Source organism: Felis catus, chromosome E2, assembly GCF_018350175.1.
Source record: "Felis catus isolate Fca126 chromosome E2, F.catus_Fca126_mat1.0, whole genome shotgun sequence".
Classification (NCBI taxonomy): domain Eukaryota; kingdom Metazoa; phylum Chordata; class Mammalia; order Carnivora; family Felidae; genus Felis; species Felis catus.
Window position 1 is genome coordinate 26562405 of NC_058382.1, and position 14479 is coordinate 26576883.

A 14479-nucleotide genomic window follows, 5' to 3' on the forward strand; every position below is an offset into this window, starting at 1 on the left:
CCACCAATTTATTCTGATAGTTGCTTCATGGATTGGGAGAGAGGTAGAACCGGGTGGTTTGGGAGGCTGAATTTTGTTCAGAGATTGGAAACTTATTTTCTCTATGGTATTGAATTTTAGTGCTTTATGTGATAATAAGGCTTTTTTAGAGAGCCAGGAACCTTGTCCATATGCTGTTCTGGAAACTCGATCTGAGCTCATTCTCTGCCCTCTAGTTCCATTTTATGAACAGTATCTGACTTTCCTCCTTAGAAATTCTATGTTCCTGTTAATTCCTAATTAAGTATTTTTTTGTGTGTACTATCAAAGGCTTGGGAGACAAAGGTAGGCAAACAGACTAGTACAGAATATCTGAAAACATGAGCCTAGCGTTAGCTTCAGACCCAGATGGTATCTTTCAAATATCTGTCATTTCATTGTTAATAAGTTTTAAGTTTCTTTTAGGTCAGAGCCACGAGCCCTATTTCCATCTTTCTCCCTAACTGTCCCTCACAGCAGAGTGTCCAGTCAGAAAGGCCTGAGCCCTAAGACTGAGTTGAGGCAGCTGGATGGAGAGGTATTGAATCTATGCCTGCTGAGGGATTTTAATACATTTCAGAGGATTCTTATGTGAGCTTAATTTATGGGTCAGTTACTAGAAAAGAATTTTATTACACTACTGAACATAGCATCTTTCTTCAGAAGCTTTACCATCACCTCCTCCTTTCAGTTTAAGGAAAAACAAGATTTTCAGGAGAATAAATCTGATAAATTATGCAGAAGATAATCTCTTCATCTGATTTTTAAAATCACGAGTAGATAAGGTTTTCCTCAAGTCTTAAAACTGAGGAAAGGAAAAATAGTCCCCAAACCCATCTTGTTTATCTGTTTAAACTCTGAGCTGCATTAAAGCTAATGAGCCTCTCTGTAAAACTCTGTTACAAGAATAGAAATTTGTACTCTCAACAGTAAATCTGGTCTTGAACAGTTGAATCAGAGGCAAATTGGGTATTTGAATTCTTCAGTTATCATGGATTTAAATTTTGAAATGTTGTAAGAAATGGAGCAAAACTTTCTTTGGTGGAGAAAGTGAACAAAACCTGCTTTTCTGTTCTGAGAGAATGCAGTTGCCTTGAGAGTAAAGATGTAAACAGGTTCTGACTCCTGCATTTCCAGTGGGCTTTTTTCTCTAAGCTTTCTGGAACAGTATGTTCCAGCAGTCCTTTGGGAATTTAAACTAGAGCAACAGATAAAAACAAAATATCGATATGTGTTTCTGTTGCATATACCCTTCTCTCCTGGCCATTTCTGCTATTAGGTTTGGAAGCATTGTTGACATTCTTGGAGCTTTGACCAAAAAAAAGAGGAAAAAAACAGAAATGAGAAATGTCACAAATACTGTTCAGCAGCTCTAGAGAAACTCATTGTATTTCCCCTTGGGCATCTGAGCACTTTCACCAACATGAATCTGAAAGGTAGAGTCCAGTGACCATTTTGCCTTTATAAATAGCATCTTAGAATGGTAGGTCTGGTATTTGGGAGTTTGGAACATTTCGTTCATCTTTTCCACACTTGAGAGGCTTCACCCTGTAGCCTGGCGTTTCTGTCTACTTCTAGTGGTCTGATGACCTTCAGCTCCAAACTTCTTACTCAGCCTTGCCTGAGCTTTTGCATCTCCAAGATTAAGATTTATGGAACATCTCTTTGTTGTCCCTGAGGGCCATGACTGTGCTGGGAGTCTTCCATTTTACACCAGGGAAGAAGTTTGAAGAGATCAAATGAGATTAAATCCATAAGGTATAAATGGCAAAGTCAGTATTCAGACTCTGACCAGCTGATGGCAAGTCTAGTATTCTTTCTGCTCTTCTTCAATACTGTGTCAGACCAAGCTAATTCCTGCCCTTCTCTGCTAAAAGAGAATGGCTTGAAGTATGGCAGTTCCAAAAAAAAAACGCCATCTGCTCTACGTCAGATTTTTGTTTATATTCTTACCAAATGTAGTGCTGTGTTTTGGAATGGGAGAGGTTGGGATGGGTTTCTTGGCTACTTTTTGTGTATATCTGTTAGGTATCAGGCACCACCGAAGACCCTCTCACAAGTAAGACATCTTTGAATCCTCAGTTATGGCCTCTTTCCAAGAACAGATGAGGAAACAGGCTTAGAGTGTTTAAATAACTTGCAAGAAGACACATCTTTTGCCAGAACTGAGATTTGGTTCAGGCCTGACTCCAGAGGTGTGATCTGTCTCTCACGTGAGAGAGATGGAGCACCAGCACCTGGGCAGGCCTTGGTTCTCACAGGGGATTCACAGTGGCCAGTCTTTGTCGCTCTTCATGCACTCTCAGGTAAAAAGTCTGCAGAGACATTACACTAAGAATGTTGGAGTATGTGTAGAGGTGATCCCACAGTGTTATAAGGCACCTTTTTTGGTTTAAATGCCTATGTTCTCCATAAAGATAAAAGTCTAGGGTCTGTCATTTTCTTCTAGAGTTTCATTCATTCAGTAAATAGTCATTAAGGTGCTGCTGGCAAATACAGTAGTGAACAGGCAGGATTCAGTCTCTCCTTTCATGATACTTTCATAGTGAAAATGAACAGGTTAACACATAATTCCAGGTTGAGGGTGGTGCTGTAAGGAAGGCACACAGGCAGGACTGACGTCAGGTCCACTGCTCCAGCACCATTGGAGGCTCATTGTATAGGTAGACTTGGGCTTGCTGGTGGATGATGGACAGGGAACAAAGGAAACAGTCATCAGGTGGGAGCAACAGGACCTTTGGATGGCGGTGCCATCTACTGAGGCGGGAAAGACAGGCATGGAGGGCAAGGGCTGGTGCTCCGTTGTGAACATGTAAAGTGTGAAATGTCCGAGGCACAGGAAAGGAGACGTGTGGACATGCAGGCCTGTCCCTCAGAGGAGAGGTCTAAGGTGGAGGTATAAATTAAAGAACTGTCAGAAAAGAGAGGATATTTAAAGTCCCAGAAATGTTGAGGTCACCAGAGGGAAAAGTATACCTAGAAAAAAGCAAGTAGCCTCAGGGCAGGCCCTAAAGATGCCAACAGTTAGGGTCATGGAGAAGAAGAGGAGCCCTGAGGGGGAAAAAAATGTTTGGCAGTAACAGGCAAGTGAGAGGGAAATAGGTTTTATGCTGCCATGAAAACAAAGGAGCATGGCAAACAAACAAACCCTCATGAAGGAGGGGACATCCAAATGTGTTTGCTGTTTGTGTATTAGCTTTGACATGGAAGTCCATGACCTCGAAAGAGGCGGTCCACAGGGAGTGGTGGGCATGGTCGATTTGGGAGTGTGTTGGACAAAGAGTGGGAGGTGACAGGAAAGTGGATTAGTGTGTGGGCAACTCTTTTCAGAAGCTGTGAATGATTGCAGAGAAATGAGGTGGCTCAAAGGGAGTGTGGAGGCCACAAGAAGAACGTTTCCAAACGGAGCCCTGTTTGCTGATAACAGCGATCCCGTAGAGAGAGTAGGATGGATGTTGCTAGAGGGTCAGCGGGTACAGAGTCTTTGGGAAGGTGAGCTGGGGGTGGGACCGAGAGTGAAGGGCAGGAAATGGCATGTGTGTGATGAGGATCCCTTTGTGGGGGTAATGAGGAAAGGGGCACAAATAGTGAGTCCCTCACAAGAAAATGGTTATAATGTTGGAACACAGGTTCATTTGTCACACAAGGAGAGAACTGAAGCTAGGACAGAGCAGGTGTATGATGTGAAGGTGGCAGAAGCAATGGAGAAGAAAACGATCAGGGATGGCAGGGTTAAAATTCAGATTTCAGAGGTGGTGTGGTATCTGTTAGTGATGAGGGCCCAGAGGAGAGTGGCTGAGTTACAGTGAGGAAACCGTTGTTGGAACTGGGGAGGTGTTCAGAGAATCCAGGAAGCAGAAGAGCATCAGCTGTTTTCTGAGGACACCGTAGGTGATAGCCGGAGGTGGATGCTAGCACGACATAGATGATGGCAGGATGCGGGGTGGTGAGGAAGGAGAATAGTGTTTGAAAGCAGAAAATGGGGAGAAGGGAATGAATGTGGGAAAGCCAGCTGCAGTAAACAGGGGTTTAGGAGAAGGAAGGAGGAAGAAGGTCTGAGAGGAGCAGGGAGGCCTGTCCCTCACCTGGTGATGAGCCCAGCCTCCCCGAGTGTGATGTGTTCATCTGACACAGGGGGTAATTGTATGTATGTGTTTGGGTGGATTTTAGAATTTGGTGAGGTAATGTATATAAAACACCCACATAGTGCCTGGTACATGCTAAAAAAACAATGCTAGTTCCTGCAACCACTGCACTCTGTAAAAACTAACAGGACCATCGCCAATCACCAAAAAAATACATATATTTTAAAAAGAAGGTTGTTTTTACTGTTTTTGTAGTCCTGATTTTATACCTGCAATTAATAGTCTTATACCACCCCTAACTACTTACTCTCATCAAAAAGAATCTGCCAAAATATGTTACTACCAAAGGTGTGACCAACCTAACAAACGAACAGTGAGGGAGAAAGTAAGACGGTACATTTTTACTAACAGTTAACATTCCTTTAGAATTCCCTACACAGGTGGGAAAATGAGTTCTGGGAACTTAGTCTAGATTTCAAACTTAGGGACAGTATCATAGTCACCTTTTCCAATACAAGGAAATTTCCTAAAGAAACAAGTTCAATTAAACGCACTTTAAAAAAGGAAAGGAAAGATCTCCCTGCACTGGAAGAAAAGGTGGGAAGGAGCAGGCATGGGTGCAGGTGAGGGCAGCAGCCTAGGTGGCCTGCATGCCATGTGTGCTGACATGGGGCATGCTACTTTAGAGTCCTTCCTCAGAAGCACGGGCTGGGCCACATCGAGGTACAGAATCAAATCACAGCTATTTAATCTTATTTAATCTGGTCAGTTAGGAGATTGCCATTAATAACAGCTCAGTTGTAATTACTCTTACTGGTTACATGAATACCCTAGGGACGGGACAGGGAATGAGAATCCTACAATTTTCATTTGTACCCCAGTGAAAGCAGGAGAAGCCTCCACATCACTGGGTACATATCCTAGCTGGCCAGTCTTGCAGTTGACTAAATATCTCCGGGGGATGACAGTCTTAAACTCTCAGATTGTAAATGTAGTGACACAGAAGAACAGGTAAGCTCTAGTCTTTATGGTAAATTTAATTTTCAGCCTCAGAAAACGAGTCATCCGTGCCTTAAGTGTCTACGTTCTGTCCATCCTGCTAGTCCTGAGATTGTGTTAGATATCTGAATATTACTGACTCTGTTCATATTTTGTATTAAAGCCTCAGTATTGGCTTCCTGCAGTGGTGTACAAAAAGTCCGTATCTGAAGGTCATTTAAAAAATAATATTAAAGGAAAGAAGATAGACATGCAGATTTTTTAAAACATCTTGAATAGAATGCATCCAAAGGTGAATTCCAGGAGATTCCATCAGCTTATCTTTCAAACAGACAAAATCAGGTGCTAGAAATGGGCAGAGTGTAAACACTAATGAAATGCCCAAAAGAATCGCGGTGGTAAATTACTTCTCGGTTCCACAACATTTAAACATGCTGTTTACTACAGCACCAACGCTGCACACGCGGCCTGGCCCAGCGCCCACCAACGGATGGGTTATGCCGAGAAAAGGCTCTACTGACGGGCTCTGAAAGCAGCCAGCTCTCTGCAGTGTGGCATCAGGCCAGACGGGGGCTATTTAACACGGCTTTGAGAGCGGACAGTCATGGACCCCAGCCACTCTCCAAAGCAAACGGGATCTGACCTTCCCTTTTGTAAACGCAACGGAAACCAATTTACAAGGAGAAAAATCAAATATTCATGAACTGCAGGCTTAGGATCTCAATACAAAGACTTTAAAGAAGTTGGCAGATGGGTAGCTGCTGCGGTGACGGCCCTGCGGGAGCAGAAACGCTCTCTGAGGTCTGAGAGAAACCAGTCAACAGTGTGTCACTGCTTAACCAGCCTGCACGTGGACCACCACCCTCTGGGGGCTCGGGTTGTGCATTCAGTGCGGTACTGAGTTTGCCCCTGGAAAGGAGGCCCCTGGAATTATCCAGTCGTTGGCACCTGTTGGCCTCTCTGTTATGATAGCTTCCTGGCCCTTCTCTGCCCAGCAAACTCTTACTCATATTTTAAGACTCTTCTCAGCCTCTTCCATAACCTTGTCCCAGCTCCCAGACAGGGATTCCTGCCTCTTCAAGGCTCTGTAGATGAAAGCACTCGGTAGGTCTTCTGTCATCCTCTCTCGGTGCTGGAGTAGAATTGTGCCTTCATCTAATGTCCTCAAGTAGTCTGTCAGTTCTAAGAGGTATTCACTTTGATATCCTGCCCCTTCAGTCTGTAATGGAGCCTAGCTCAGGATGCTCTGTAAAGCACTGTTGAATGAATGTAAAACTCTTGATCCCTCTCATGAGGCTGCAGTAGTAAATAAGGTAATAAAGCTGTGAGCATTTATCTGGGCTTGGAACAGTCACAAAGAGTTGTATGTATTTACTGTTTCAATCAATTATCACTCTTTCTGGTTAATCAAGGGGGATGAACAGTGGGAAATTGGCCATGATTAGTACTCAAGTGCTCCTTAAACACTCCTGTCCATTGAGCTGTTAAGAATGCAACCATTAATTAGGTTTTTCATTAAATATTTTCAACACTTCTTCAATCTGCATATTTAGATGATTGATTTACATGATTGCACAATTATTACAGAAGAAATTGATCATTTTTGTTGAACAAGATGCAGTTAACAGATCAGGATAATGGAAGCACAAAAATATACAGGTGGGAAATTGAATGACAGAAGTGAACTTGAGATGCTTATGTTCCACTTTGACATCTGGGGGGGGGAAGCATTCTCCACTTCAAGCCGAGGCTCGTCTTGGCTAATATAACTGATGATTCCACAGACTACTAATGGAATTAGAAAGTAATAGAAAAGTACTGATAAACATAGTTTTGAAATTATTGTGTCAAATCACTTTTTTTTTAATGTTTGTTTTTGAGGGAGAGAGAGAGCGTGAATGGGGGAGAGGCAGAGGGAGAGGGAGACACAGAACTCGAAGCAGGCTCCAGGCTCCAAGCTGCCAGCACAGAGCCCAATGCGGGGCCCAAACTCAAGCCAGATCGTTAACCTGAGCCTAAGTTGGATGCTTGACTGACTGAGCCATCCAGGCGCCCCCGTATCAATTCACTTTTTAAGGAGTGCTGTGAAATACAAATTATTGGGGTGCCTGGGTGGCTCACTTGGTTAAGCGTCTGACTTCGGTTCAGGTCATGACTTCATGGTTGGAGCCCCATGTAGGGTTCTTTGCTGACAGCTCAGAGCCTGGGGCCTGCTTCGGATTCTGTGTCTCCTTCTCCCTCTGCTTCTCCCCTGCTCTCGCGCATGTGCTCTCTCACTCACTCGCTCTCTGTCTCAAAAATAAACATTTAAAAAATGTTCTTAATTAAAAAAATGAAAACAAATTGTTGTGTAAGAAGAGGTTAATAAAATGAGCAGAAAAGGAGCATGTGTCTTACATTCACATTTACTTGCACTCCCATCATCTCTGAGGGAAAAATAGAAACCTGATGCTTGATTGTTACAGTTTCAGAACACATGCCCTCAAAAAGTGTGACTCCAGGTGCTCCTGCCTGGTTCAGTTGGTAGAGCATGCAGTTTTTGATCTCGGGGTTGTTCGAGCCTGGTGTTGGGTGTAAAGAGTACTTAAAAAATAAAATCTTAAAAAAAAAAAAAGTATGATTCCAAGTCTAAGAATTAAAGATTCTTTACCTCTTCGATAACTGCTATTAGCTTTAAATCACAGAGGTGCTAGGTTTGCTGGTAATCAAGCCCATCAGTTCTCCCGCCTGTGTTTTGTTAAATCACAGATTTGTCATTTTCCCATCTTCAGGTTAACATGAGAACACTTACCATCAAGTCAGAATACAGTGCTTGTGGGCCTGTGTGATTCGGGTTTGGCCTTCTGTACTTACCTGCCCCCCATGCTTTCAATTAGCAATGCATCAGTTCCTCAACCCCAAGTACCAGGCCTCCCAGCAGATGGAGAATATTGGAAAACTGGCTTGGTTTCTCAAAGTGACATAGTAATCAACAAGCACCTTACTCCTGACCCTGTGGGGACATTTTTGGTATTATTCTGACAAATGAGTTTTGAGGATTGAGCTATAAGAAAGGGATGGTTCTTGTTATGGCTAACAGAATTCTGCCAGATGGCTTTTTCTGTTAAATTAACACATGATTCAGTGCACTGAGGATAATTCTCTAGGATAAGTTCACTCTGCTCTAGAAAAGAGCCATGTGGTAAGACAGGAACCGTGGGCAAATTCCCACCCAAGGTAGATTTCATGAAGGTATAGAGAAGTGATTTGTATTAGAAAGAAAGCAAGCCTTGTGAACACTTTTCTAAATAGTTGCTTCTACACTTTTCTTAAATAGCACTGATCTTGGGGCGTGTGGGTGGCTCAGTCAGTTAAGCATCCACCTTCAGCTCAGGTCATGATCTCCTGGTTTGTGGGTTTGAGTCCCACATCGGGCTCTGTGCTGACAGCTTGGAGCCTGGAGCCTGCTTCAGATTCTGTGTCTCCCTCTCTCTCTTCCCCTCCCCTGCTCGTGCTCTGTCTCTCAAAAATAAACAAACGTTGAACTTCTTTTAAATAACACTGATCTTTTGCATATTGATCTTTTGTCTTTCTCTTCAAGTAAATCTAGAACAGGTTTACACAAATGCAAAGCGGAGAGAAGTGAAACCCAGTACACAGTATCGGCTCAACTAATACTATAGTTCAGACTTCCAAATCTCTGTAACTTATCAAATATGAAGTTAATTAGAATTAAATTTGTAAATATGAAACAAACTTTTAAAATAATGCTATACGGCTTACCACTAAATATAAGTGCCCAATAGCTTTCGTGAATGCCTCACATGATTTTGAAGTATTCTAAAGTCAAGATTTTCACCATCTAAGCCCCTTGGAAAAGGAATAAAATCATCAACCCAGCCCTTTAACCAGAAACTCAGATCATTGATCCTGCTGCTCTCAGTGAGGATGTTCCCTCTGGTGGAAGAATTTCATATCTGCATTAGCAGTGGGTTGACATGTGCCCCGTTCCTGATACGGATAACTTCTGTAGTATAAGAAATGTGGAGGCTCAGAGGGTGATTGTGTTTCAGCTGTACTGTTAGGTTTTATGTGCTTTCATAACTTGGATGAACTGTTTGGCTTCATCACCTGGCTCGTGGTTTCGGGAAAGTGGACATGTTCAGTTTACAGTGGCAGTGAGGGCACACAGTAGGCCTCTAAGCGCATGCAAAAGGATCTGGGGCATCATGAAGTAATATTTTATAGTGTTTCTGCAGCAGTAACAGAGAAAGGAAAGTGGCAGAGAAGTAAGATCTAAGGGTTTTAATATCTACTTTCACACTCGTCTTCTGGAGCTAATAGTTCTTAAACGTATATTTGAGAAAGGGCTTCTGGTTTCTGAAACAAATGAAGGTAGGTTCTGGAGTATTTATAAATATGTAGCCTAATAAAAATATTCATAGATAAAACAGTTGGGTTTGTTCCTTCAAAATTAGGGCAGGAACTAGATGTGGCTCTTAAAGTTATTCAACATATTCTAAGGTAAAATTGTTTCTGATAAATGCCAAACAGGAAGTTTAGTTTTTCTTCTGGCGGAAAAGCCACACATCCTAAATGGTGACTTCAAATCATGTGAAGTAATAAGTACTTTGAGTTGAAGCTTTGAGTTCAGTTTAAACTGAAGAAGTAGGCTCTGGTAACGTGATTAGCCAGCCGGGAAGTAATGGCTGTTGTTGACTGAACTGATCATTTTTCTCCTTTCTCTCAAGGTGTCTGAGCGGTTGAGTCAACCAGGAGTGGCAATAGGTTTGGCCTGGACCCCCTTAGGTGGGGAAATCATGTTCGTGGAGGCAAGCCGAATGGATGGCGAAGGTCAGCTGACTCTGACTGGCCAGCTAGGAGATGTCATGAAGGAGTCTGCCCATCTCGCGATTAGCTGGCTCCGCAGCAACGCGAAGAAATACCATCTGACCAATGGTGAGCGGCCTAGCCCCGGCAGAGGTACAGCCGTAGCAAGGAAGAGCCGTTGGATCGTGATTCGGGAGGCATCTCACAGTTCTGTGACAAGGATTAAGATGAGCTTTAAATTAAGAGTTACACCTCCAGTAAAGTATAAACCTTTGCTTAAATGCCCTTAGAAAATTCTAGTTCCCATTTTAGGACTATCTGGCTAGTGCCTAAACTAGGAACTAATTCCGAGGGTTTGTTTTCAGCTCCACTCAGAGTAGAATGAAATCCTTCTTCCAGACCCCCACTCTGATTATACTGCCCATTAATATTTTGAGGGATTCATTTAACCACAACAGTCATTTTTATCTTTTTTATTTTTTAAGAGGGAAAAAAAACAGGTTTAATTTTTCTACATTAAAATCCTTATTTCCTTTTTTAAGCTTCTGGAAATTTTGATCTTCTTGACAACACAGACATCCATCTGCACTTCCCAGCTGGTGCTGTCACAAAAGATGGACCATCTGCTGGAGTTACCATAGTAACTTGTCTCGCCTCACTTTTTAGTGGGCGGCTGGTGCGTTCGGATGTAGCCATGACTGGAGAAATCACATTGCGGGGTCTCGTTCTTCCAGTAAGTCTTAAGAAAGTGATTTATATGGTTTTCAATTTTTTTAATTTTAAGTTTAAATTCATAGTAGTTTGCCTTCTTCCTAAAAATACCTTCGTTTAAAAAAACACTAAGTTTTTATACTTTGTAACTAGCTCCTATTTTTCAATATTGATGAAATAAAAGAAAAACTGACAATTTTCCCCATATTTTCCCTTCTAAGAAAGAAGACTCATGAGGGGAAAAAAAGTATCAGTCTGGTCATCGGCGATGTCAGCCACTGAGGTGAAGAATTGAGACTGTTGTAGTTAGCAAATTGTTAACTAGATAGCTTTTGTGTAAAACAGGATAGCAGCTATTTTTAAACTTTAAGCAAATTTTTCAACCTTTTAAGTTCCTGTGAGACCTCCTGTAGATAATTTAGATTACTGTAGTTGATAGGTTTGTAGAAAAATAAGTATAAAATGGAAACTATAACAAAGACTAGCCCTGTCTAATGGCTAAATTCTCAAAAAGCTTTATATATATGGAGCTTTGGGGCTCCCCGCCATACCCTAAACTACTTCTAAAAACACATAAAATGCAGAGAACTTGAGTGAACATTTAGGGTTCTAAGTCATTAATTACCAGTACCAGTCTATAACAGAATTTGGGCAGGTTCATAGCACAATGAGAAAAGAAACTTATGTTCTTTATTCTGAGAGCACCTTTATTTTATGAGGTAATGGTGAAAGTAGATCATAATCACCAATTAAGATCACCAAAACTGGGGCACCTGGGTGGCTCAGTCAGTTAAGCATCTGATTTGATTTCAGCTTAGGTCATGATCTCTTGAGCCCCACATCAGGTTCTGCAATGACAACTCCGAGCCTGCTTGGGATTCTCCCTCTCCCTTTCCCTGCCCCTCCCCTTCTTACGTGCACCCTCTCTCACACTCTCTCAAAATAAACTTATATCAGTTTTTAAAATTCAACCAGGAATTCAACCATATTCTAAACCCTATTCTTATGATACATTAGTAGGTCTACTCAAAAAGAATGTCTGATCCCTTTTCTTCTACCTTACCCAGGAATTAACTGCATTCCAAGAGACAGTAACGGTGGTTAATACTAGCTGTGCTAGTAATAGGAAATGTAAATACTTTACAGACCATGAACTCTTCAACCTCCTAGTTCAAGATGGTAGACTAAGCAGAGTGAAGGCAATACAAGCACTCAGAAATGAGCGGGGAGTCAGCAGCTGAGTTCAGCCAACTTCTGGAAGAAAGTATCCTGGCTGATGAAACAATTGGAGATAGAGACAGTCTTCCCAGCAGGAATCTGGGAAAAACAAGGGCTCATAACCAGAAAGCACAGACCAGGAGAGCAGGAAAGAAATGGGAAACAAAATGAGGGGATTCATAGAAATCTCCATAGAATAAGTGGTTCTTCCACTTGCACTCAACCACGTCCAGGCTTTCCCAGCCTGGAAAGTTTGAGTAAGCCTCCAGTTTTAAACCTGTCCCATGAGACAGAAGAAAAGCAGCAGCATTTAAGAGAAAGACTTGCTAACGCTGGCGAAGACCATTCAAGAACAGAGAATAAGACAACTTGGATTTAAAACTGTTTTAGAATTAGTCAAAGAACTGTTCAGAAAAAAATAATAGAAAAAGCAGGCAGATCCAACATTGAGCTATCAGGCATTCTAGTAGACAGAAAATGGAATTGAACATTTCCTAGAATTGAAGGTTATCTTCAGATTGAAAGGGTCTACACCAGCTGGGAGAAAGAGGTCGTCCCCAAAGCCTTTCAGGTAACCAAGGAGAAAGTTCTCTCATTCTCCTCAGTGACACCAGATGTACGGTCCCTTCAAAATTCTGATGGAAAATGACTTGAAGTCCAGTCTCATATACACCTTCAATAAAATGTGAAAGTAAAATGGTTATTTTCATACATGCAAGGAGTCTGTTTGTCTTAGATTCTTTGTGAAGAAGGTACTTGGAAGGTGTACGTCAGCAGCATACCGAAGAGCCTAGAAAGAGGAGGACAGCTGTGCAGGAGGGCCTGGAGCAGCCAGTGTCAGTGCAGGTGGTTGGAGGGCTCTGAGAGCTGTCTCCAGGGCTTATGTGTTCTGGGTAGTATGACTGAGAGCTGCATTTGGAGTCTATTGCTGTATAACACACCACCCAAAACAATGGTGTTTGTTATTCTTACGGTTTCTGTGGGTCAGGAATTCAGGAGAGGCTTAGCTGAGCTCTTCTGCTTCCGGATCCCATCATACAGTCAAGACAGCAACCCAGTCACAGTCATCTTAAGGTTGACTGGGGCTGGGGATCTGCTGCTTCCAACATGGTTCACTCACATGACTAGCAGATTGGTCCTGGTTGGCAGGAAGCCCCAGTTCCTCACCTTAGGGCTTCTCTGGGGGCTATTGGGTGATCTCAAACATGGCAGCTGGCTACCTCCAGGGCAAGAGATCCAAGAGAGACAGATCTAGCAGCAGCAGCAACTCTCATTTTCTATGGGTTAACTTTGAAAGTCATACAGCATCACTTCCCCCACATTCCATTTATGAGTCACTCAGCCTGACCTACATTCAGGGGGAGGGGAATTAGACTCCACCTTTTATGAAGGGACCATTGTGGACATACTTTAAAACCACCTAAGTGCCTAGATCATTTGGGATAGATTTTCTTCAAGTGGCACAAAGGTTATGGCTTTAAACCTGTACAGAAGGAGCACCCAACTAAGCTCTATAGGAATGGTATTTGTGGTCAAGATAATGTAATGCTTTTTCAGAATGAACCTATAGATAAGATTTTGATTACAGAATGGAATATAAATATTAACCTTGACAGTGCAAAAAGGGATCATGGACACAAAAGGTGCTCATTACTGAAAATTTAGAATTTTCCCCCATTAAAAGGACTGAACACGAAATGTAAAACAATTTGCTGTTTATTAACCTTTTTAATGGCTTTCCTAGCTCATGCTGTAACAAAATGGAAGATGATTTAGACGTTTTAAAATAGCTGTGAAAAAAAGTTGGGTCAGGGATCTTTTCACAGCCGGAGGATGTCCAGAAATCTGAGTAACTTTCTTCTCTCCTCCTAGGTGGGTGGGATTAAAGACAAAGTGCTGGCGGCACACAGAGCAGGATTGAAGCAAGTCATTATTCCTCAGAGGAACGAAAAAGACCTTGAAGAAATCCCGGGCAATGTACGACAGGATTTAAGTTTTGTTACAGCAAGCTGCCTGGATGAAGTTCTTAATGCAGCTTTTGATGGTGGCTTTATTGTCAAGACCAGACCTGGTCTCTTAAATAGCAAACTGTAGGCCCAAATCCCGACTTTTCAGAATTGCAAGTTATGAAGTGCCAAAGGGCACAGAAAAGGTTTTTGTTCATACCAGTAGAGGTAGGCTAAGTGTCCCTAATCTTTGAACATGATCACGACAGTAACCTCACTCAAATGGCTGGTGTTGATTATAGAAATGTTAATTGAATAAATGGATTGATAAAAATTGAATTCTTGTCTTCAGTGGAATCATTACTGGCCTTGGAGAGGTACAGAGCATCAGTTCTCGGTGTGATGCCTGAACGGGAGCGTCTGTACTGAGAACTTGATAGCAATGTAAATTCTTAAGGCCCACCAGCAGACCTGAATCAAACTCTGGGTGGTGAAGGCCCAGAAATCTGCTTTGGGAAGCCCTGCAGGGGATTCTGATGCACAGTCAACATCAGGAACCATTGGTATAGACCTTAGCAGAGTCACTGGGAGACATTATCAAATCCCAAAAACAACATAGAAGAACAACAACATATCAAATCCCAAAAACAACACTGGGCAAAGATGAAAATATCACCATTAGTCTTTGTGGAA

General features: G+C 42.3%; 1 protein-coding gene across 3 annotated transcripts in view; it reads left to right on the plus strand.

Annotated features, from left to right (window-relative positions):
* LONP2 (lon peptidase 2, peroxisomal) overlaps positions 1 to 14125 on the plus strand; it is a 105262-nt gene extending 91137 nt beyond the window's left edge. The window contains exons 13-16 of one of the 3 annotated variants that reach the window (XM_023245149.2): positions 9833 to 10040; positions 10454 to 10644; positions 10844 to 10905; positions 13713 to 13935. In XM_023245149.2, the coding sequence (XP_023100917.1) occupies positions 9833 to 10040; positions 10454 to 10644; positions 10844 to 10858 (414 nt within the window). In that variant the 3' untranslated portion in view covers positions 10859 to 10905; positions 13713 to 13935. Of the gene's footprint in view, positions 1 to 9832; positions 10041 to 10453; positions 10645 to 10843; positions 10906 to 11689; positions 12559 to 13712 lie in introns of those variants that run through there. The other 2 variants (XM_045046512.1, XM_003998012.5) reach the window with 2 other exon arrangements.
* Positions 14126 to 14479: the final 354 nt, after the last annotated feature.